General features: G+C 52.5%; 1 protein-coding gene across 2 annotated transcripts in view; it reads left to right on the top strand.

The window, feature by feature from the left end:
• ADCY5 (adenylate cyclase 5) overlaps positions 1-24,568 on the top strand; it is a 151,984-nt gene that overhangs the window by 103,004 nt on the left and 24,412 nt on the right. Inside the window, exons 5-12 of one of the 2 annotated variants that reach the window (XM_058555932.1) lie at positions 657-784; positions 3,473-3,544; positions 4,467-4,608; positions 6,869-7,009; positions 11,439-11,461; positions 12,390-12,534; positions 13,782-13,879; positions 17,184-17,271. In XM_058555932.1, the coding sequence (XP_058411915.1) occupies positions 657-784; positions 3,473-3,544; positions 4,467-4,608; positions 6,869-7,009; positions 11,439-11,461; positions 12,390-12,534; positions 13,782-13,879; positions 17,184-17,271 (837 nt within the window). Of the gene's footprint in view, positions 1-656; positions 785-3,385; positions 3,545-4,466; positions 4,609-6,868; positions 7,010-11,438; positions 11,462-12,389; positions 12,535-13,781; positions 13,880-17,183; positions 17,272-24,568 lie in introns of both variants that reach the window. The other variant, XM_058555931.1, reaches the window with a different exon arrangement.

The raw sequence follows: 24,568 nt of genomic DNA, 5'->3' as shown, positions 1-24,568 counted from the left end.
ATGATCAGTGATATATATCTCAATCCCAGTTATGGATTGATCACAGCCTGCCGGGGTGACCCTGCTGTGCCCGTTATGGGGGGCGGGGTGGGCAGCAGCTGGCAGGTCCCTCAGTGCTCTGGGTATCTTAGTACACACGGGCTTGCTGGTTTAGCAGAACTCTTATGGATAAAATTTCAGACAGTCTGAGGGTCAGGTGAGCTGGTGGTTAAGTCTCATTTCTGCTTCAGTCTTTCTGTAAAAGAGGAAGAATCAGAAAACTGTTCACAGAACCTTAGGCCGAGAGTCAGAGTGTGCTCCAGGGGTGGAGAGCGACCGGGGACACTCCCATGCAGGTTGGGGCCTCCCTTGAGCTGCCACAGTAGGTCAGCTACATTCTTCCTGGGCCTCTGCTGTGGCCATAAAAGTGAGTTCCTGAGCCTGGGGAGGCTGGAATGCCTCTCTGAGGGCCGCTCAGCCTGTCCTCCGTCCCCCACGGCTCCCGATAAGCCTGTCCGGGGGCTGGGGCCATGCATTGTGCCGGCCCTGGGTCTGTGCTCGCTGCCCTAAAAGGCAAGTTATTCCAGGCATGGGGTGAATCTGTTTGCTTCTCGCTTCTTTCCCTCCCACTTCTCTTTCCTACTATTTTTAATTTTTAAAATTAATTTGTTTTCCAGGAGAATCACTGTTTACGTATTAAGATCCTGGGGGATTGTTATTACTGCGTTTCTGGGCTGCCTGAAGCCAGGGCTGACCACGCCCACTGCTGTGTGGAGATGGGCATGGACATGATTGAGGCCATCTCGTAAGTGCCCTCTCCAGGGACTGCCCATCTGCAGGAGGACCGCCCATCTCCAGGGGGATGGCCCATCTCCAGGAGGACTGCCCATCACCATGGGGACTGTCCATCTCCAGGGCGGGCTGACCATCTCTAGAGGGCTGTCCATCTCCAGGGGGGCTGTCCATCTCTAGAGGGCTGTCCATCTCCAGGGGGGCTGCCCATCTCTAGAGGACTGCCCATCACCATAGGGACTGTCCATCTCTGGGGGGGCTGACGATCTCCAGGGGGACTGCTCATCATCATGGGGCTGACCATCTCCAGGGGGGCTGCCCATCTCTAGAGGACTGCCCATCACCATGGGGACTGTCCATCTCTGGGGGGCTGACGATCTCCAGGGGGACTGCTCATCATCATGGGGCTGACCATCTCCAGGGGGGCTGTCCATCTCCAGGGGGGCTATCCATCTCCAGGGGGCCTGTCCATCTCTGGGGGGGCTGACCATCTCCAGGGGGGCTGTCCATCACCATGGGCACTGTCCATGTCCAGGGGGGCTGTCCATCTCTGGGGTGGCTGACCATCTCCAGGGGGGCGGTCCATCTCTGGGGGGGCTGACAATCTCCAGGGGGACTGCTCATCATCATGGGGACTGTCCGTCTCCAGGGGGGCTCTCCATCCTCAGGGGACTGTGTGTCTATAGGGGGCCTATCTCACAGCCTGAGTAACTGACCATCTGGCTGCCTGGTTGGACAGGGAAACAGTGGGGCAAAGCCACCTCCCAAGGACGACCTGACACATTGGGGGGTAGATTTGCACCTCCAGGCTTGGAGCCTTCTCCTGGGCTCCTGGTACCCATAGCAGCCTGGGAAGCTCTTCCCAGAGGAACATGTCCTGTGGGAAGGGAGGGCTTTGCAGCCTCCGGGCAGCAGGTGTGGACCCACCTCTCCAGGAGGAGGACAAGCTGGCAGCCGTGCCGTGGGCATCTCTTGCACTCCAGTCTCTCATGTCTTCTCACAACCAGGCAGCTAGGAGTGGAAGCCCCTGCCCCACTTCTTCCCAGACGAGAAAGGTTGGACTCAGGGGCTAAACAGCTCCCCAGGGTAATACTACTGGACAGGTGGATTCAAACATAGGTGTTCCCATTTTAAGGGTGCTCCCCTTCCCGGGAGCATAGCAAAAAGGATCTTTGTCCAGTTCTTGGTCACTTCTGGCCGTGGAAGGAGCCCTGTCTTTAAAATCCATGGATAACCCAAGCTTGCCTGTCAGCCATGGAGCGGGTCAGAGATTGTGTCCAGGTTCAGTAACTTTGAACTTTAGAAGTAGCCTGGGTAGGGGCAAAGGGAAAGCCACAGTGGGCAAGGTCAGAGGTCAGAGCAGCAGGCCAGGAAGGTGGCCGGTTCCATTTGGTTCCATTTGGCGGTGTTTGCCGAGTGCCCCTGTGTCCTGGGCTAGGCAGTGAGCCCCTCACCAGAAACACGGAGTCTGTTGAGGGAGAGAGCCTGGGATGGCATTGCTCTGATAGCAGGCATGCCAAGTGGACACCGCCAGATCAGAGAGGCAGACTGTGGTGGAGGGGCTAAGGAGAGAGCAGTTGATTCCTTGGGAGGACCTAGAGAGGCTTCATGAAGGAGGTGGCCCTGGAGTTAAGCCAAAAAGATAGAATGAAATACCATCAACCTAAGCAAGTGGCCAGAGGCATTGTGGGTTTGGAAGGAACAGCTCCAGTAAAGGTATTTGCAGAGTTGATCCCAGGATGAGAGAAATGATGGATGACATAAATCTTCCCTGTGGTGGGTATCAGCCCCTCGCTGGTGGGATGGGGTGGGGTGGAGGGCTGGCTGAGGGGGTCCATCCCCAGGGTGCCAGGGAGGGTCCAGGTCCCTAAAAAATGCACACTGAGTACCTTCCTCCAGAGCACCTGCCTGCTCCTCCACAGACCTCAGGCCCCATATACATACCTGCAGCCTGGAGATGTATACTGTCTGTCCCTCTCCCCCTCCCACAGAGCCGCCCCCCGCCCCCAGTCTACTGGGGACTCCCGGGGACGTGGTGGGGATTGGAGCTGTATTCTAGCACATGGAGCACCCCTAGTCCCCTGCACCTGCTGGGGCTCCCCTTCTTTCCTGAGCAGGACATATGTCCTCTCTTAAAGCTCTGTTAACCACCTTTTTCCATTATCCTGCTAATGTCGAAGCAGCAGCAATGAGGATAAGTCCAAGAGCATTATATGAATGGGGTTTGGGGTGGCTGTAACTTCCCTCGCTCAAGTCGGCGTTAACATGCATTTGCATTTTCGGAACACAATTTAATTGACTCAGGGTTGCCATAGCCCCGGGTGCCCTGGTTGGGGGAAGCAGTGGGGCCTGGGTTTTAGTGTGAGGCGTTGCGCCGCCTTGTGGCCAATCTAGGAAACGGCACCTTTCACAGTTCACAGCGCCTGAGCACGTGGGCCCAGCCTCTGCCCCTCGGCTGGACAGTCTCAGATTGGACTTGGGCTGGACCAGAGAGAAATGACTTTGAGCCCCACACCTTCTGACGCACCTCCGACCCCCTGCTTTCCAGCCTCGTCCCCACTCTGTGTGCCTGGTCCCTGACCCTCTCCCAGCCTCACCCCTGCTCCATCCCCAGGTTGGTCCGGGAGGTGACAGGGGTGAACGTGAACATGCGCGTGGGAATTCACAGCGGGCGAGTACACTGCGGTGTCCTTGGTCTCAGGAAGTGGCAGTTCGACGTCTGGTCTAACGACGTCACGCTGGCCAACCACATGGAGGCTGGAGGCAAGGCAGGGTGAGTGAGGACTGCGGGCAGTGGGGCGGTGCAGGGCCCAGACTTAGCTTCTCACCGTCCCCCACCCATGGTGACTGTCATGAGGAGTGGGGTGGGGGTAGGCAGGACAGGGTAGCTTGCAAACCTGGGGTTGGCAGAGTTAGGTGGAAATTCCTCTGCCTGGCAAATTACTTACACCTCACCATGGTGGCAGGTTGTAGGGGGCGTTGTCTCAACCTTTGCAGAGTCTTCACTCAGAAGATATTTACACAAAACATGGTGGCTTGTGACTTGGCATAGGTAGGGTAGAGTCTAGAGGAGGGAGGAACCACGGATAATTTCTGGGGTAGCCAGGACAGAAAGAAGGTGAAATGTGAGCTGACCTGGACGACCGGGCAGGTGAGGAAGGCAGGGTGGTGAGAGTGCACCAGGCTGAGGGAATGGAGTGAGGGCAGGCTGTAGGAAAACACAGTATTTCCAAGGAATGGAAGTAGAGCAGACAGCCTTGTAGGGACCAGTGGGAGGAACAGTGCCTGTGTTAGGAAGGACGTTCATGCCAGGCTGGGGAATTTGGACTCAGTCGTGTAGTAAGCAGGAGCCACTGCTGGCTTCTGAGCAGGTTTGCAAAGTTTGTGAACCTGGAGACGTGTCCTCCCAGCAGGCTAACAATGTATCATATTATTACAATAATATAACACAGATGTGAGATGGTGTGGTGGAGGTGGACATGGGCCAGGAAGGGGCCTCCTGAGCCATCTGATGACGTTGAAGGGATACAGTGTGCTGGGGTTGGGATGGAGGTTGGGGCTAGTGTTTGAGCCAGAGTTTGGGGCCCTGGGATTTGAACTGGGATTGAGTTGGTTGCATTTGGGTCTGCATGGGAGCTGGAGTTCTGAACTCGAGTTTTCTGCCCTCCCCACCCCACTTCCCTCCCCGCTTGTAGACGCATCCACATCACCAAGGCCACACTCAACTACCTGAACGGCGACTACGAGGTGGAGCCAGGCTGCGGGGGCGAGCGCAACGCCTACCTCAAGGAGCACAGTATCGAGACCTTCCTCATCCTGCGCTGCACCCAGAAGCGGGTCCGGGGGCCAGGGGGCCGGGGGGGGTGCTCAAAGGCTTCATTCTTTGGGGGAAGAACATTTTCTTGGACTGCTGCTTCCTTCTTTTACTCTTTCCTTGGGTTGAGTTGTGAATTCCTTATGCAGTCGTGGTTCCTGCATCTCAGGAAGGACACAAGAATTCTGGAGGCCTTGCAAAGGCTGATGGCAAAGGGAATGTTTTCATTTTGCTTCTGTTGCAAAAATGCAACAGGCCTCAAATCAGTTAGCAGCAATACATCAGAAGGCCACAAGATGGCAGTGAAGCATCAAGGATATCTGTGTATACCACGTATTTTATCTCCATCTCGTTCCTTTTCTGTTGCCTCAACTAGGTGGATATTTGTCTTCCTCTCTCTCTCTCTCTCTTTCAGTGTCTGTCTCTGCCTGTACCCGTATATCTCTTCTTTCTTGAACCTCTGTTTTTCCCCCTCTTTTACTTTCTAGTCTCTTCCTTCTTTCTCATTTTGTCTCAGCCCACATTTGCCAAAATACAAAACTGAATTATTAGCAGACTTCAGTGTTCTATTTTTAATAGAGCCATGTTCCATGTTCTTAATTTTTAAAGCAGATGAAGAGAACATCTTCTATTTCTCCCTAGATTAAAATGCCTTTTACTTATGACTCTTTCAACGGAATTTATCTGTTGGTCAGACCCCATTGAGAGAGAAAAGCTTCCCCTTTTCTGTCCTAAGAAGTTAGACTAAAGATAAAATTAAACTGTCAGAAAAGTTCAGAGGACGTCTTGGGAGAGAGGAAATGGAGATTTTTAAAGGGAGGCAGAGGTCTCTCGGGCAGGTGTCCACCCTGAGTGGCACATCGGGAGGCGCCATGTCCCGCCACAGCAGCACACCCCAGAAGACTGGTCCTGGCTGCAGGGCCCCCCACAGACACCAGGACGGGGCACGGAAGAATTTAGGGCACTTTGGGGAGAGCTCCTAGTGGCTTAATTGACACATTTTTTTTTTTTTTGTGAGGAAGATCAGCCCTGAGCTAACATCCGTGCTAATCCTCCTCTTTTTGCTGAGGAAGACTGGCTCTGAGCTAACATCTATTGCCAATCTTCCTCCTTTTTTTTCCCCAAAGCCCCAGTAGATAGTTGTATGTTATAGTTGCACATCCTTCTAGTTGCTGTATGTGGGACGCGGCCTCAGCATGGCCAGAGAAGCGGTGCGTTGGTGCGCGCCCAGGCTCCGAACCTGGGCCGCCAGTAGCGGAGCGCGCGCACTTAGCTGCTAAGCCACGGGGCCGGCCCTAATTGACACATTTTTAAACATTTGCTTGTTGTTTGGCCAGAGTATAAATGGACTGGGATCCTCCCAGGCCCTCCTGCCACATCCCTCCCCTCTCCTGGGTTCACGAGTCTCCAGCCCCGCTTCCAGCCCTACCCAGGCTGAAGGCTCCCCCTCTACCCTGGGTTCTCTGGGTCTGGCTCTTCCAGCTTGACAAGTGGTCCAGAAAAGATGAAATGGAGATGGACAGACAGAGTGACCCCCACCCCCCAGAGCAGTGTCAGCTGAAGCAGGCTGTGTCCCCTCCCCTCTGCATCCCTGATCTGACAGCTTCCTTCCCAGGCTCAGGGAGGGCTTTGGGGGGAAGACCACCTCAGGTCTTCCCTGGGCCTCTCCAACTCTCCACTTCTTGTGCCCATTTGCATGGACAGACAGACAGACAGACAGAGATCCTAGCTGGCACATAGGTAGCTGGCTAAAGCCCGTTTGTGTATTGGTACAATGCATGTCAACCCTTGAATCTCATAACTCGAATGACCCAAGCCTCCGGAAGCTGCCTTCTGGGCAGCAGAACCTGTCCTACTGCCCACTCTGCTGGCACAAGCCTATTGTGGATAAGTTGAGTAGAGTTTGGAATCCCAGGTTCCGCTCCCTCTGTCACCTCTGGGCACTTGCACACCCAGGCTCTCCCCACCCCTGAGAATTCCATGCAAACCAAAGATGTTCATGCCCCTTTGCTTTCTCACAAGACCAACTTCATCATCCTGTTCTGCTCTTCCCAGCTGGGCCAGCCAGGGCTGGTGGGAGGGAATCTGGAGGGATTTAGGGTCTGTGCCCAAGTGAGCTCTAGGATCTTGGCAGACCGCTGGGCTCCAGGCTGGGCAGAGAAGAGAGGGGCAGCTGCCTAAACCCTTCCCTGGCCTGGCAGCTGGAAGGAATGAGGAACTCCTCACCAGGGTTCCTCTGGGGGGCCCTGCCCACAGGCTGATGCATCTGTGTTGCTTTTCCAGAAAGAAGAGAAGGCCATGATCGCCAAGATGAATCGCCAGAGAACCAACTCTATCGGGCACAACCCGCCACACTGGGGGGCCGAGCGCCCCTTCTATAACCACCTGGGCGGCAACCAGGTGTCCAAGGAGATGAAGCGGATGGTGAGTGGCTGGCAGGGTAGTGCGCGGGCAGGGCCTTTCATGGGTGTGAGGGCTGGGCCAGGCTCCTCGTGTGCCCGAGGGAATTTGGAGAGCCACAGAAGGAAGCATTAGAAGTGGGGCTGATCCCAACTTTGGACTAGCAGCCGGAGCACCTGACTGCTGACCCCGGCTCTCTCCATGAGCCTCACTGTCCCTTGGCATGCCCAGTTTAGCTTTGGAACAGAGCGGCAACACCCATTCTTCCCTCCCTCTTGGCAGAGCTTGCTGGCACAGGCTGGAAGCAGGCCTATCTGGATGGACTCAGGGTCCAGCCGAAGGCTCCAGTGGTCTCTCGGCACTGTCTGGGGAGGCCCTGGGGAGTTGAGTGGGCACCAGCTTGTCAGATGCTCTTCTTGTACCTGCTGCATTTCCCGGGCAGTAGGAACACATCCTTTGGCTCAATGGCTCAGAAACCATCCCAGTGTGTTTTGGCAAGTGCCAGGTGGTGGTCCCCTTGGCCCTCTGTGCTGAGACACACCCCTGCTAACTTCTGCCTTCCAGTTGGAGCATGCAGGCTGAGTGAGCAGAGACCATGGTAGGGGTGCAGCCTCCATCTCCAGGCACCCTGCTTGCTCTGGGGACAAACAACCCTAGCCATCGCTGCACACCCCAGGGATGGGCTAATTCAGGATGTGCTGCCCGGGCTCTATCAGTGATGATGGGAAGAAGAATTCAGAGGGTGGGAGGAAGAGGAAGAGGGATGACAAGAAGTCAGCTTACTGCAGCAGCGTTCTCTTCCTTTTTACCGGGGAGCTTAGCTCCTGTGTCCGGGCACACTCCTCAGCTCAAGGGCAGCCTGGTTCCAGGTGGGAGCCGCCCACCCTGGGGGAGGGATGGGTGAGGAGGGAGGGTGCAGGGAGTGGTACGTGTGTGGCCACTTAGTTCGCACAGAGCCAGGATAGAGACATAAGGTGGCGCATGCGGCCCTAAGATCCCTGAGTTGGGGGTCTGCAGATTAGACTGAGTTTAAGCTGGAGCAGCAGGGATTAGAGATAGACTCCACAGGAATCCAGCAGAGTCAGCAGACAGAGCCAGGGGTCTGAGGGAGGGGACAGGCTGGGGACCCAGTCACTCTGCTTCTTGCTAGCTAGCAAGTAGCAGAAGACAAAGGTTTAGGGAAAATGTACAGGAGGAAAAATGAATTGTCAAGACCTCCATTTTAACTTTTGACGGTAAAGAAGCAACTTGCGGGGACACCAGCGTCTTTGAACTTGGGCGTCCACAGAGCTGCTCAGTGCCGCTCAGGGTTCCAGCCACCACTCTCTCTCCCTCGAGGGCCCTCCCCAAAGCAAAGAGCAGTTGGTGGACCCCCGTGTTCTCACCCAGCCCTTTAATAATCTCCCGCTGACTCTGTACCCAGGTGAGCAGGATGGTCAAGAGATGAGAGGCAGTGGAAGGAGAGGGGGAGCCTGAGAGCAGGATATGAAGAGGAGGGAGGCTCTCATCCAGGCAGGGGAGCAAGGAGCAGGGAGCGGGGGGTCAGGAGAGGACAGTAGGGTAAGCGGGACATGCAGAGGGAGCTGGAGACACGAGAATGGGGCAGGAAAGGTGCGGCAGGCAGGAGATGGAGAGGAAGCAGAGCCGCCAGCGGGCAGGAAAGGTGTCTGGTGGCACATTGCTTTCTCCTTTAAATCTTTGGAAAGTTTTTTTCTTTAGTGATACTTGGTATAAGCTGAATCTTTCATTATTTCCGAGCCTCAAAAGAGGGAGTGTGGACCATAAGCACTGGTTTGGCAGACACATTAATCATCGTTAGGGCACGGAGCCGTGGAAGAATTAGCAGAAGGGCTATAAATGGGGAAAGGACAGTCTTGGGGACCTGCTGCTGGAAAGCCTCCTTGTGGTGTTAATTGCCTTGCCCAGCGGCAGTTGGTGGGAAAGGAAGGGTGTGTGGAACAGCAGCATCAAGGACGCCTCTGCAGCAGCTTGGGGGAAGGGGCTCCCCATCCCCCATCCTGGCTGGGCAGAGTCAAGGTACCAACTCCTGCCCCCCACAGCCCGCCCAGTCAGAGAGTCTAGGCTGGGGATGGGACAGGTTCCAGCAGCCGCCAGGCACACCATTGGCTTTTGGTGTTAAAGTTGCTTGAAATCTTTGAGAAAGATGCAGAAGGAGAGCTTCTGCCCTGACTTCCCCTGAAGATGGAGTGGGAATTAGATGCAGCAGTGACTGAGAGCAGTTAGAAAGGTACTAACTTGTAGTCAGAGGTTTATGTCTTTAAATCTTGTTCCAGCTTTTAAAATGTCATGACCCGCTGTGCTGGTTTATGTTTAGGCCCGAGTGTTGTAAGGTCTCTAAGGTTATTTATTGATCAGAAGGTTGGCGGGGGGAGTGTGTGTGGACTTCTGCTCATCTAACCAGCCCAGGGAAGCTCTGCGTTCTCCGGGGTGGCAGGCTGGGCCCGAGTGCCGGGGAAGACGAGCAGCTTTGCCAGGGCGGGCACGCAAACCGGAGGCTACGTCTCAGTGTGGATGAGCTGAGGGGCCACGGCCTCTGCTCTTGCTTTAGATCCGAGGGAGAGGAATTGGGAACCATCAGAACCCCTGAGCTGAGCTGCTCCCCAGATGTGCCGAGGCACAAACCACAGGAGCCCGTCTGAGGGTCCTCCTAGCCGGGCTGAGGACCGTTGTCCTCAACTTGAACCCAGTCTGCTGGACTGTGTTCTTAATGACCCTCTGCCGTGGTCTGTCACCCCCCCAGTCTGATGCTGAGCTCTGCACACCATCACGGCACCCATGTGCTTAGAGTGGACCCCGCCCCCGACACTAGTCCCAGCAGAGGAGCACTGGAGAAAGCCAGAAACAGATTCATTACGACCATTTCAGGCATAGTTTTGAGCTGTAGAGACCAGCATACGCATCACACATCTCGGTTGTTCTCAGTCCCAGAGTAAAGTCGTTGCCGGCCCCTGTGATGGAGTTCAGCGGGCCAGTGCCTCGCCATATTCCGTAGAGAGCTGGCCTGTCCACGCTCTGCTGCCCATTCAAGCTTGTGCTCTGAGGGACCCCGGGAGCATCTGGCATGGGCCTGCCCCTAGACAGAGCACTCGCTTGAGTGACACCAACTCCTCCAGCCTGGGGCCGGGATGGGGAAGTGGGCTGGGTCTTGCAGCCTGGACAGAGGGCCTGGCGATTCTCAGAGAACAATGAGAAGGGTCTGGCTTGCCTGGGCAGACAACTGTCAGGCAGCCTGGGAGGAGCTCAGAGCCCATAGCTGGGCGCTTGGATGTGCCACTAGAGGCTGCCCAGGCCCCTGGGCGCCCTCAGCTGGGGGTAGAATGGAGAGAGAGCACCCCGTATCTGTTCCAGCGCCCGGTAGCTCCGGCTCATGGAGACTAACAAAAATCCCATTTTCTGTATTTCCAACCATGTCCTCAGGGGGACTGAAAAGAAGTGTGTTCATTTGGGGTTTGGGTTCACCCGGCATTGGCCCACCTCACTTTTGCCCAGCAGTGTGCTCCCCACTGAGCCAGAGACGAGAGGTCATCCTCTGTCCTTGTCCTGGCAAGCTGAGCCTTACCTGAGACTGCCTGTCCCTCTTGTCACCTGCACCACTGCCTCCCAGATTCCGCCCCCATCCCATATTAAGGAACCCTTTCTCCATTCTGCCACAACAGGCCAGACCCTGACACGCATCTGTCCCTCTGTGGACTTGCTAGATTAACTCTAATTAGGGCTTTGAGTTTGGCCACCAGTAAGGGACCTTCCCACCCTCACCCCTGTCTGTGTGAACATCAGAACAGTAGTCAGCCCGGGGCAGGCGGGTTCCTCGCCTCCTGGGTCCCCAGCCGACTCTGGCTTATGAGAACATTTGCTCTCAGATACCAGGAAGGCTGTTGCAGGTAACAGGAGTTTAATTTTCTTAAGCTCAAAACTTGTGAACTCCCAGGAGATTTTATGTGTGCTCAGTAGGGGTGCGGGGTGAGTGTGCATGAGTGTGTGTGTGTGTACATGGGTGTGTGCACGTGTGGAGATTAATCAGCTTAGCGGTTTGTCTTATTTCTGTCTAAGTGACAGAACTGGGAGGGGACCACCAAGCCCAAGGTCCATGAGGAGGGGGAGGAGAGGTTTGGGGGATATGACAAGGAATGGGGTGTGGGGACAGGAAGAGCTTAGACACGTGGACTTGCCAGTGGCTGAACTGACGTCGCAGTGCGTCGCAGTGTGCCCCCAGCGTCTAGCACAGAGCCTGACCCATAGGAAGAACCCAGCTGTGTTCGCCGAAGGAAGAAAGGAAAGAACTACTGAACTACAGTCCTCTCTGTGTCCAAGCTCCTTGGGGAACTCTAGAGAGAAAAGGAGCTGCAGCCTTCTGGCAGCCCCATTTCTGGAAGATTCCATTTTCAGTCTTCTCTGTTCTCACTCCTCGCCTCTCCCTATCCCTCTCTTTTAGGGCTTTGAAGACCCCAAGGACAAGTGAGTAATGTGCCCTTGGCCTGGAGGTATCTCTGAATCTGCCTTATATCTGGCTTCCCGATGCCCCCCGGAGAATGAGCCCACAGTCTTGGCTGAGGGTGCATGGAGCCCACTGCCCCTGACAGACGGGCAGCCGGGGAGAGAGGGCCTCAGCACTGCCCGCTTATAATCTCCACTCCACGCACACACACACGTGCCCACATATGTGTGCACACACAACTAAACACATGCATGTGCACACACGCACAAACGCTCATGCAGCTCTCCGGAAAATGCAGACCTTGCCCATTGGTGGCCAGCGCCCGGCCACATCCCAGTGCCCTGAGGGAAGTGAGTGTCCTCCTTCTCCTCCTCTTCCCAGTTCTCAGGGACACCAGAAATCCCACTCAGGGACTGGGCTTCCTCCCTGAGAAATCGAGGTTTTAGTTCAGAATCCAAAAGTCATGAAACCTGCTTCACAGAGTGCCCCCAGGCAGGTTAAAGCAGCCAGTGCCCACAGTCCCCGTGGTAGAGGTCTCGTCCCAGCCGCCCTCCATCTCCGCCTTCGTTTCAGGATGATGGGACAACTGGAGAATGAAGAGCAGGGCCTGCGGCCTGCAGGGGAGGAAACAAGCCTTTGATAATAATTCACAGTATTTTTATAATATGATAACATATCAATAGAGTCAGAAAAGCCTTATTGTCAGTGAGGCCCTCCGGCCAGCGGGTATGAAACTTGGGGAGTTTTCTACGCATATGTGTGGTCGTTAAGACGGGGGACTTGGGCTTCTGGCCGCCCTGCTCTCACTCCCGGCTTCCCCACCCCTCATTAGGGCTGATCTCTGGCGGCTGCGGGCCTCTCTGATGGGTCTGCGCGCACGGGCAGAGCCGGCCCAGCGGCGCCCCCTGGTGGTCAGCCTGTCTTGTGTCTGCGCCCCCTGCTTCCCAGGAACGCCCAGGAAAGTGCAAATCCCGAGGATGAAGTGGACGAATTTCTGGGCCGCGCCATTGACGCCAGGAGCATCGACAGGCTGCGATCTGAGCATGTCCGCAAGTTCCTCTTGACCTTCAGGGAGCCTGACTTAGAGAAGAAGGTACAGCACGGCGGGTGGGAAGGAGGCGCGACCAGGACCAGGCGGAGGGGGCAAGGCCACGGGTCGGCTCCCGCCCCGTCTCCTTCACCGTGGAAAGAGCCCCTCCCTGTCACCTCACTTCCCCCAGCTCTGATGCTGCGCTGCCCAGGAGATGGGGTTTTTAGGGAGACTTCCTGGCTGGAAAGGATAAATCTTAACCTCCATGTGTCTCAGTTTCCTTATCTGGAGAATGGGGATATTTGACATACCCACGTCACAGAGTCATAGTGAGGATTAAACAGATCCATGTGTGTAAAACAGTGTCTGCCACAGAGATGTTCAGTGGCTGCTTGTTGCTGTTTCTATTATTTTTGTTATTATTACTATTATTATTATCGTTATCCTTACCAAAGGATCACCCGGCTGCCTTTGGCACACTGGAACCTCAGAGTATTAAAGCTGGACGGGGCAGCCGAGATCTCTGTCCCACCTCCTTAAATCGTGACTGAGAAAGCTAAAATGCAGAGCAGTTGGCAACTTGCTCCAGGCCTCCCAGCGAAGTAGTGACAGAGCCGGAACCAGACCGTGGTCCAGGGTCTTTGCTCCGTGTCACAGGGTCTCCCTGGTGTTCATTAAAATGGGTTCATATGAATTCATGTCACGTCAGGTGAGGCAGACCCAGTTAGGAGGGAAAACTATGGGCGGGGAACTTACTCTGCTGACCAGTGATAGATAGAACTGACTTATAGAGGCCTTTCCCTCTAAGGGTGACTATGTGCCCGCTCGGCCTCTGTTTCTGCAGCTGGTTGGTGTCGTGGGGAGCTGGGGCTGGGAGTCGGGATCTCAGAGCTGAGCTCTGTGATTTTGGACCAGTCACCTGACCTCTGAGCCCCAGCTTGCTCATCTCTGAAGTAGAAACAATAGCAGACCTGTGCCTACTTCCTGGGGCTCTTGTGAGGACGTGAGGCGACGCGTGTAGACCCCGGCACGTGTCCTAGCATGTGGTTGGTGCTCAGTAATTTGATCATTTTGAATTACTCTCACGGTGACCCGGCCTGCAGAAAGTTTCTGCTTTGACACAATTCAGCCGCCCTCCCCACAGGCACCACCTGTGGTGAACTGGACTGGTTTCCTGAGAGCTAAGGCTCACGCTGGTTCTCGGGTCTTCCAGGTCTTGGGAGTGGGCTGCCCCAGGTGTGTCTGGGTGGAGCCGGGCTGGGGCAGACAGGGCTGTGCCTCTGCCCCCTCACCCTGCCCTGTCCTCTCAGTACTCCAAGCAGGTGGATGACCGATTCGGTGCCTACGTGGCCTGTGCCTCGCTCGTCTTCCTCTTCATCTGCTTTGTCCAGGTCACCATCGTGCCCCAGTGAGTACCCCCGTCCTCCCATGCTCCCTCCTCCGGCTGCAAGGGCTCCAGGAGTGGGAGGGAGGTCACCTAGGAGAGCAGAGGCGGGAGTCTGGGCTGAACTTGCTTGGGCCGGGAGAGAAGTTTCTAGATGTGTCCTCGGTGGGACCGGGAAGCCAGGAGTCTGACTCCTCCGTGACCGGGAGGTGACGTGCTCACTCCAGGGAGGAAATCTTCTCTCTGGACACTGCCCGGCTGCGCGAGAGACTGCTTCTCACCACTGTATCATCTCATCCATTTCAACAGCACCATCACCCAAAGTCTTCACCAGGCTTGTTTCTGCGTGACCTTGGGTTCTTGCTGAAAAATCAATACATCTTCAAAAGATAAAAGTTTTCTGCTACTCTGGGTATTACAAAGGATGGATTTTAGGTTCTGAAGGCTTTTCTCAAAGAGATGCTCCTGAACTCTTCTGAGAACTGGCCATGTCCCTAAGAGAGGCCTGTGGCTTCCAAGGGCACCACTCTGAAGTGGGCAGCGGGCTCTGGGAAATGAAGTGATCGTTAGACAGTCAGTCACGCCTAGGAGAGAAAGATAACTGCTCCAAACGTGTGTGTGTGTGTGTGTGTGTGTGTACGTGCATATGTGCATGTACATATATATATATACATATTTTTTATTTTTTATGATGTACTATTTTAAACATACAGAAAAGTAGTTATAATCAATACCCATTCCCTAGATATAACAGTTGTTTATATTCTGTGATTTTTGTTTTATCTATTTTTTTTCTGATTTTTAAAGTAAAATTTTATGAGGCCAGCCTGGTGGTGTAGCAGTTAAGTTTGCATGCTCTACTTCAGCAGCCCGGGGTTCACAGGTTCAGATCCCGGGTGCGGACCTACACACTGCTTGTCAAGCCATGCTGTGGCAGTGTCCTACCTATAAAGTAGAGGAAGATGGGCACGGATGTTAGCCCAGGGCTAATCTTTCTCAGCAAAAAGAGGAGGATTGGCAACAGATGTTAGCTCAGGGCTAATTTTCCTCAAAAAATAAATAAATAAATTTTAAAAAATAAAGTAAATTTTAGACACGAGGACATTTTGCCCCTAAAATGTCACTATACGCCTATTTGAAAGGTATTTTCCTTCTTAACCACAGTGCTTTACACACCAAACAAAATTAACACCAGTTCTCTATAGTCATCTCATACCAAGTCCATGTTCAAATTTCCAAAATTGTCCCCCAGATGTCTTCTACTCTTAGTTTTATTCACAGCCAGGATCTATTCAAGATCCACTAGCTGCGTTTGTCACATCTCATAAGTCTAACTTAATCTAGAAGAGTCCCCTCACCCCAGTACCTTCTACTTTTCATTTTGAAATAACTTGTCTTACAGAAAGTTATGAAAGTACAACAGTTTCTGTACATCCTTCATCCCATTTTCCCTAATGTTGACAACCCACATAACTGCAGTACTATCGTCAAAACCAGGAGAGTAACACTGGAATGATACTACTCACTGCAGACCATAGTCTCATTTCATCAGTGTTCCCCCAATGGCCTTTTTGTGTTCCAGGAGCTGGTCCAGGATCCCACATTGTATCCCCTTAGTGCTGTCCAGTCTGTGACACCTCCTCAGCCTTTGCTTGACTTTCATGGCCTTGGCACTTTTGATGAGTACTGGCCAGTTAAGTTGTAGAATGTCTCAGTTTGGGTTGGTCTGATGTTTTCTCGTGATTAGATTGAGGTTATGCGTTTTTGACAAGAATCCCACAGAAGTGATGTTGTGTCCTTCTCAGTACATCATATCAGGAGGCACATGATGTCGACGTGTCTTATTACACAATGCCTTTTATTTTCAATGGCACTTACTGTTGAAGAGATGGCCCTTGTGTTTGTGTCTCCTGTGACTCTGTCAGGATCCCACAGGTGAACGCCAGACTCTGGCGGCCAGCTGCGCCCTGGTCATGCAGCTAATGCCCATTGCCCCCTGCACTGAGGCTGTGCAGAGGTGGTGGGGTTGGGGGTCCTTATTGGCATAGGACCCCATTTTTCTGTACTGAAATGGAGCTACAGGTACAAACAAGCAACTTAGACTTCTGTCCCATTGCAAGTGATAGTCAGTCCCCTTCACTTGGGTGAGTCACACCGCCTTTTTGGCACGTTCCTTTTTCTGCAGCCTGGCCTGGGGGCTGGTTATCCCACTTCCCTTCTCTGCCTGTGGCGGGTTCCGGTTGTTCCCTCCTCTCCCCACGGCCCTGAGTTGCTAAGGCACTGAAGGAGGTCATTCTTTGGCTACCCTCTCCTAGGGAACCATTAAAAGCTACTTAAAAGGTCTTTCTTTCTCTCTGAAGAGAGTTCTCTCCCCTTGTTCTGTTTGTTTAAGGCAGCTGAGTGCTGGCTTCTGGGGGAGCCTGGAACAAAGTCGCTGTCTGAACGCCTCCCCAGAGGTGTTCACCTGCCTTCTCAAGGCCTCCACTGGCCTTTAGCCTGCTAACAACGCCTGGCATCTCCAGGCCACTCTGACTCCCTGAAAGGGAGGGTTCCTGTGGCCCCCTGTGAGATGGCGGGTCATGCTGTACCTCAGCCTCCCCTGCCCCGGGAGGGCCAGTGGGAGGTTCCGGATGGAAAGTGACTTGCAGCTCTTCTGTCCGAGGATTCCGGCCCGCAGTGAATGTTAAGGTCACCTGTGATCTTCCCCTGAAAGGAGGGGCAGGAGGAGACCCTTGTGTTTTTGTTGCTGCTGTTGAGCTGGTAGGATAGGAGAGCATAGACTGAGTAGGACTTGTGGTGGGGCCTGGCAGTAGGGAGGGGACAGGGATTAGGGACTGTGCCCTCCAAAGGGACACATCACTGCTGTTGCTCAGAGTGGCTGGTTGGGCTCCTGTCAAATGCATTTCTAGAAATGATGGCCATTTAGCCAATCAGTTTTCAGCCTTCGTAGTTACTTTTCAAACCATGAGTGACTACATGGGGGGAATAACCAGGTAATTTTTAAAGTGGGTCCTTCCAGGCTAAATGAAGCAAGTCTATGGTTAGCTAAGAATTAGGCAGAATGTTAGACAGGTGTCGCCTGGCTCTCCATTCAGCTCCCCTGTGGGCTGCTGCTACCCCCAGGAAAGTACAGGAAGGTGGGAAGGCCAGGGGCCAGACTGGTATGGAGGAGGGTCCTGAATCGGTTCGCAAGGCCGCGTGAGCCCTTCTCAGTGAGTCAGGGCTAGAACAGCCTGGGCAGTGGGTGCAGGGGAAATGCAGCAACTCCTGCTTACTTTGCAGGGGCTCTCGGAGCCCCAGGACTGCCCCCCCTCCTCTCTCCTTCCAGCTCCGTGTTCATGGTGAGTTTCTACCTGACCTGTTTCCTGCTGCTGGCCTTGGTGGTGTTTGTGTCCATGATCTACTCCTGCGTAAGGGTGAGTCCCCCTTACACTTGAGGCCCCACTCACCTTCTTCCCTCCTTTCCCGCCCTCTGATGGGGCCCCTCCCAGGAGCCCAAGAGTCATACCTGGGATGGAGGGTGCATGAAGCTGGGTCACAACTCATGACTGTCACTGACAGCAAGCTAGACTGTCAGGGGTAGTTTGTCCGCGGAGCTTGTTTGTATAGCTGTTTTAATTAGCCTTTGCAAATCTTTGCAACAAGAAGATACTGTTGCTGCCTCTTCTGTCTGTCCCCTCGGTATCAGGTGGGATGAAGGAAGGGCACCTAGCACAATGCCTGGCACAGAGCAGTGGTCAGTAAACACTTGCTGAAAGAGTGAGAGTGGAAGCCTTGACAACCCCTTCCGGGTTCCCTTGTGCCCTGGAGTTGACCCCAGAGGGGACCGTAAAGATGACGGCTTTTGAGCTGCCCATCATATAGATGAAGGGGGAGGCCCAGAGCAGTCCAGTGTTGCAGTCAGGGCCACACAGCTAGTAATGTGGGCATGAGACCCTGCTCTGTGTTTTTCTCCTGCACCTCCTCTCAGGCATGCTGTCCCCTGTCCAGGCTGTGTCCTTTGAGGGGACCAGACCACAGGCCGTTCTGGTCTGTTGTAGAGATCACTCAGGTTCCTATTTGCCTTGTCTACCAAGCCTTGCCCTCGTTTCCTTCCCTGGTGGCTTAAGATTTCCCTGACAGGGCCACCCTGCTCCCAGCACACATTCTGTCCCTAGCAGGAATAGGCCTTCTCCAGCTTCTGCTGTCGCCATTTCTCTGCTCCTCCCTGACACTCACTTGGAGCCAAGCCCCTGGGGGGCCAGACCCTGCCATCACTCCTTACACACTCTGCAGTGGACACCATGTTCTCCTTCCAGGGGGATCGGACCTTTGTCACTCCAAAGTCCCCTTTCTCTCACCACCGTCCAAACATGGTCCTTCATTAGGCTGTTAACTGTTAATTACCTGATGGTCAAGGTCTTGGGGGACTGATTGTCAGAACTGGAAGGACCTTGGGAGTCATCTGGTGTGCTGCAGCCCTGCCCTGAGCGGGTGCAGAAGTGGACGCCCAGGGAGGGCAGGGTGGGCCAGGGTCACATGGCAAGTTGAGCCCTGTGCTCAGCCAGTTGCTTTGCTGCATCATAGGGGTTCATCCTGGTTCCCTGCCTCTCCACCAGCCCCTTCCTCAAGGCTATGGCCTCCCTCCTGCCCTGTGTTCAGTCTTTCTTGCCTTTTGGTCTTGTTATCAAGCTCCCCAGCCTGCTTTTCCCCCAGTGGACAGTCCACTTTCTTCATCTCATGGCTATAAAATCACACCATCTATTCACAATAGCCAAAAGGTGGACACAACCCAAGTGTCCACCAACAGATGAATAGACAAAAGTGGTATATCTACAGTGGAATATTATTCAGCCATAAAAGGACTGAAGTTCTGACACATGCAACAACGTGGACAAACCTTGAAATCATTATGCTAAGTAAAAGAAGCCAGACACAAAAGGACATATATTGTACGATTCCACTTATGTGCGCTATCTAGAACAGGCAAATACATAGAGACGGAAAGTAGAATCAAGGGTACCGGAGGCTGAAGAAGGAGGGTGGGGAGTTATTGCTTAATGGGCACAGAGTTTCTATCTGGGATGTTGAAAGGGTTTTGGAAATAGATAGTGGTGATGGTTTCATGACATCATGCGTGTAATTAATGCCACTGAATTGTACTTAAAAATGGTTAAACTGACAAATTTTATGTTGTATATATATTTTACCACAATAAAAAAGTCACAACCTAAAAATAAAAGCACGCCATATCTAAAAGGGCATCTTAAACATTCGTTCACTGAACCCCAAGAAAGAATCTTTCCTTTTTTTAAGTTACAAACTGAGGTAAAGTTATTGTCTGTTTGAGACAATTAGCCTATTCAGATCAGAAGCAAAGCTCTTTGTTGTCTATAATTTTTAAACTAGAACCTAGATTTCTCCCTTTTGTGTTAGCTGCTTTGGTAAACCTGAGCTGTACTGATTTCATTTGGTTTGTGTTCCCTGATCTGCATGTGTATCTGATGGTGGGGGAGGATGGGGAGGGGAAGGGGGAGAGAGGGAAGGGGAGCAGGAGGGGAGGGACAGGGGAGGAGGGAGAAGGGAAAAAGAGGAGAGAAAAAAGGAAGAGGAGGAAGGAGAGAGAGAAGGGGAGGAGGGAGAGAGGGCAGGGGAGGAGGATGGGCGAGGGCAGGGGGGCGGCGAGGGAGGAGGGAGACGGACCCATTTCCCCACCTGCACTGGCCATTTTCAGTTATTACTTTGGTCTGGTGAGTTCTTTTTGGCACTGTTCAAGATTATTTGTGAAAATGATTCCTGCCTCCTTGTGTTGTATTGAATCTGCCTATTTTGTAATCAATGTCACATTCAATAAGCCTGTTCCCAGTTCGTTTATCTGGCCCAGTGATTTTCCTGGATGTTCTGAGGAGGCCTTAGTTTCCTCAGGGGGAGGCTGGTGGATGGAATGCCCACCTCTCCACCCCCACTCCATCCCCCCGCACCCCCCCACCACACACAGACACACACACACACACACACCCTTCTGCCAGGGGAGCCTGCTTCTTCCATCTTACAGATGTGGAGCTTCCGTAAAGAATTTGTTTAGGAAAAGAAGTGCTTCGTGGCTTATCAAGTCTGGACCCTGCTGCTCTGGGCCGGGAGTCCAATAGACTCTGATACCCACCTAGGGGTCCTTGCTGCGTCCTTGTCTCACAGCCTCTCAGCTTTTATCCACTTTCTGGGAACTAGACCCCAACCTGAAAAATCGGTTGCAGTATGAACTCCTCTTCCATTTAATTATTCCTCTTTCCTCTTTATGTTGGGAATTCACTGCACGTTAAGATGTGAGGGGGCTAATTCTCCTGGTTGGCGTCTCTGCAGCAGGGCGCACGAGCCCCTCCTTTCCCTAATGGGACGTGGCCTGTCACCAGCGCCATGGCGACTGCCTGCGGGTGGACTGTTGATTTTATCACCTTTTCAGGTATTGCCATGAAGCTGACTGGACTAGAATTTTCAGTGTCCTTCTGTTTTCCCTCTGCAAACATTTGCCCTTTACCAGAACTCAGACATTTTTCATCTTATTTCCACAGTTTCTCAGAAGTCACGGCTAGTGGCCGTCTGATGAGACACGGCGGTTCCTAAATTACCCGTGGTGCGGGCTCAGCAGACCCAAAGCTGGACGGTTCTGTCAGACAGCTTCTTCCTCTGTGTCATTTACTTTTCCATTTCCCCAAAACCACTTGGACCTACTTTCTTGAATTGCCCGTATTTTAACCTTTTTGAAGAAAAGCGTGATGAAAGTGTAGGCTGAGTTAGTTGACTTAGTCGTCTTCGCTGTCTGTCAGGGGCGGTTTCCTGGGTCCTTTCTGTTGGGAAGTTTCCGAAACTTCCTACTTCCATATTGCTCTGATTCATCTGGGACCCGTTTGATCTTTTCCTGACACACGCACACCTGGATTTCCCCGTGAGGCTGATCTGGTGCTTTGGTCTTCATCGTGTCCCAAAGTCCCGGTCTCGCTTCTCAGAGCCTCAGCTGCCCTTCAGAGCCCCACGTCTCTGGGATGCCTTGCTCTAAGGACCGCCCCCGGAGCACATCCTTCTGGTGATGCTGTCTTAGAGGGCCGGTCTGAACATCTCACACATCACTCTGCCCTTCCCTTGGCGTCGGGGCTGCCCTGGGCCCCAGAGCTGCTTTTCTTAGAGAAAACCATGCTACCATCACACATGGTCCACAGACTCAGAGAATCTCAGATGGGAAGTGGCCCGAGCAGTGAGGCAGCCCAGACACCCACTGGAGGCTGGAATGTCTTTATAATAACCCTGTGAGGGCTGGGCCGGCCTCTGCTGGATCACCTCCAGGGATGGCGAGCTCACTCGCCCCTTCCCTCTTTGGCTGGCTCTGACTGTTCATCAGTCTCCCTGTGGCTTCTGCCGCATCATCCTGTGAAGCAGCCCAGGCCTATCCCTGGCAGTGCTGGCACTTTTGCCAGCACCACTCACATGGGTAGAAGAGGGTGGCTCCCTTCTCTCCCAACACTTGTTCTGGGCCCCCTGTCTTTACAGATGAGGAAAATGAAGCTCAGAGAGGTTAGGCAGCTTTCTTTAGGTCCCAGAGCAAGGAAGTGGTATTGTGGAGGTTTAAATCCAGAGGGTTCCTGACTTCAGAGCCCACAATCCTTCCCCTCCAGGACACTGCCTTTGTTAATATGTCCAGTTGACCTTGAAAGGCCAGGGGATGAGAGCAGTGGTATGGAGCCTGGTCAGCTTCTGCCTACCTTGTTTGGCCTCTGAAGTTTTCATATCTTTTTAATTTTTTTTCTGAAGTAGGAGCTACTGCTGATTTTATTAGCTCCTTGTCAAAACGGGTGTCTTCTTAAACTTTTTGCTGTCAGATTTCATCACCTTCTTTCATTTCTGCAGTACCATGGCCCCACATCACAGACAGGGAACCAGGGCCCCAGGGAGGTCATCAATTTACCTGGAGACTTGCAGAGAGGCTGGGATCAAACCTGTCCCTCACCCCAGTTGTGGTTTATTAATTATGTTCCCACTCCCATTTTTCCTGTGGAATTGATTTGAATTAATCAGACTGGGAATGGACTGGTTTGGAATTTATTTCTTTTAAATCGATTCTTTTTCTGAGCTCTGAATGTGAGCAGGCATTGAGCAATTGGTTTGCACAGACACAATTATCCTGCTGTAAAATGCCCTTCAGGATCTGCTTGCAGCTGTAGGGCGGCCCCCAAGGAGACTCTGCCCCAGGGGAAGAGTTTTGTCATCCACACTGGGGTCAGTAAAGGTGGGATTTAGGGTCAACATACAGATGAACTTTTTGATTACAGGAGATGAAATACTCTATAAACCGTTACCAGTGCAGAATGTCAAATCTTCTGGAGACTTCAAAAAAGCATCAATTCCTGGGTTCCTGCTAAGGTTTTCAAGTCAAGAGCAGCTCTTTTTAAAGGGTGACAAGGGAAATTGGCTTGTAGCAAGCCGATGCATTAAGAGTTAATCATTTGCTAGATGCTAGAGCTGCATTCCAGGTTGAATTTTTTTAATAGCCTGCAGTTCTTCTCCTGGCCTCTGGGTGGCCCCTGTGGGGCTCCCCATCCCACGTTCACTGGGAAGCTGGCGTGCCTATCTTGTTCCCCAACCGCCGTCCATAAAGAGAGTTTTAGCATTTACTAATAACTTTTGCCTTCATCAGTCGTTACACTGGTGATTGCAAAATGGTGAAGGAAGCCCTTCAATTGATAGATAGGGTGATCAGAACCGAAACAATTTAAGCAACTTGGCGGGAGGAGGGATGGAATGGCAAAATTTTAAGCAAGCAAAGATAAGAAACCATCTGTCATACCATTTCAGAGGAAGATCCTCATGCTGATGCCAAAACACTTTCACCAGCTGTGAAACCAAAAATTCCTTTAATGGAAAGCAAGGACTTTTATTCTTATTGGCAATATGGCTCTTTAAAATGCAAATATTGGGGCAGGCCGGGTGGCGCAGCGGTTAAGTGCGTGCGCTCTGCTGCTGCGGCCCCAGGTTCGCCGGTTCGGATCCTGGGCGCACACTGACGCACCGCTTGTCAAGCCATGCTGTGGCGGCGTCCGTATAAAGTGGAGGAAGATGGGCACGGATCTTAGCCCAGGGCCAGTCTTCCTCAGCAAAAAAAGAGGAGGATTGGCAGATGTTAGCTCAGGGCTGGTCTTCCTCACACACACACACACAAAATAAATTTAAAAAATGCAAATATTAACTAAATTGCCTATTGAATTTAACAGTTTACAAAGCAGTTCAAATGTATCATTTCGTTGAGTCTTCATAACCACCCTGGGAGGTAGATAGTCCCTATTTACCGATAAGGAAACTGAGGCTCAGAGCTGGTAATGACTTCCCGGGACCACACAGCTAGTGAGGGGCTGAGCAGGATTTTTGTGTGTGTGTGTGTGTGTGCGCGCGCACGCGCGTGTGTGAGGAAGATCAGCCCTGAGCTATCATCTGATACCAATCCTCCTCTTTTTTTGCTGAGGAAGATTGGCCCTGAGCTAACATCCATGCCAATCCTCCTCTTTTTGCTGAGGAAGACTGGCCCTGAGCTAACATCCGTGCCCATCTTCCTCTACTTTATATGGGACGCCGCCACAGCATGGCTTGACAAGCAGATCTGAACCTGCGAACCCTGGGCCGCCACAGCAGAGCCTGCACACTTAACCGCTTGTGCCACGGGGCCGGCCCCGAGCGGGATTTTTTTAATAAGTGCTTTATTTGTTACTGAACCGGGTTCGTTTTTGCACATTGCCTGGAAAGCCAAACACTGAGACGACGAGATTGCAGCAGAGAGGGTTTTAATCACAAGGCAGCCAAGTGAGAAAACCGGAGAACGATTCTCAAATCCGCCTCCCCAATAATGGGGACTCAGGGATATTTACGGGGCAGGGGGGCAAGGTGGTCTGAAGTGTGGAGATGGATGATCGGAGGTGAGGAGAGGTGAGGTAATTTTGATGATGTTCTGTGCAAGCGTAGTCAAACTTCATGGCTCTTCATAGGACGCATGTTCACAAAATGGTGGCGTTAGTATGATCTGAGAGTGGAGTTTTTAGCCTTTTGACGTTAAAAGGTCATTTATTGGGCATCTGTGTGGGCACAGTTGGTGGGTTGGTGATCTCAACTGGCCTGAACTGGACAAGGGGGTCCTAATTCCTGAAAAACAGCTCAAACACCCACTACCATGGTGACCCAAGCACCAGGGAGATGTGATCTATAGGAACCTAGTGGGAGTCAGTTAGCATGTTGCCTAAGCAGCACGGTTAACAATGGGTGGAAAAACAACTAAAAGCTATAACTAGTAATTGCAAAAAGAACTTTAGTTACTAGTTACCTAATCATCAATGGCTAACTGTTTACTGGTTTCATACTGAGATATAATTCACATACCATAAAATTCACTTTATAAAGGTGGATGAAATTGTAATTCAATAGTATTTAGTATATTCATAAAGTTGTGCAGCTATCACCACTAATTCCAGAACATTGTCATCCTCCCAAAAAGAAATCCCATACCTATTAGCAACCACAGCTCCTGGCAACCTCTGATCTACTTTCTGTCTCTATGAATTTGCCTGTTCTGGACATTTCATAAAAATGGAATTATACAACATGTGGCCTTTTGAGATTGGCTTCTTTCACTTAGCATGATATTTTCAAGGTTCATCCATGTTGTACCATGTAACAGCACTTCATTCCGTTTTATGGCCA

The sequence above is a fragment of the Diceros bicornis genome, chromosome 15 (genome assembly GCF_020826845.1).
Source record: "Diceros bicornis minor isolate mBicDic1 chromosome 15, mDicBic1.mat.cur, whole genome shotgun sequence".
In the NCBI taxonomy this organism is placed as follows: Eukaryota; Metazoa; Chordata; class Mammalia; order Perissodactyla; family Rhinocerotidae; genus Diceros; species Diceros bicornis.
Note: the sequence above shows the minus strand (reverse complement) of the source record. Positions and strands in the feature narration are given on the sequence as shown.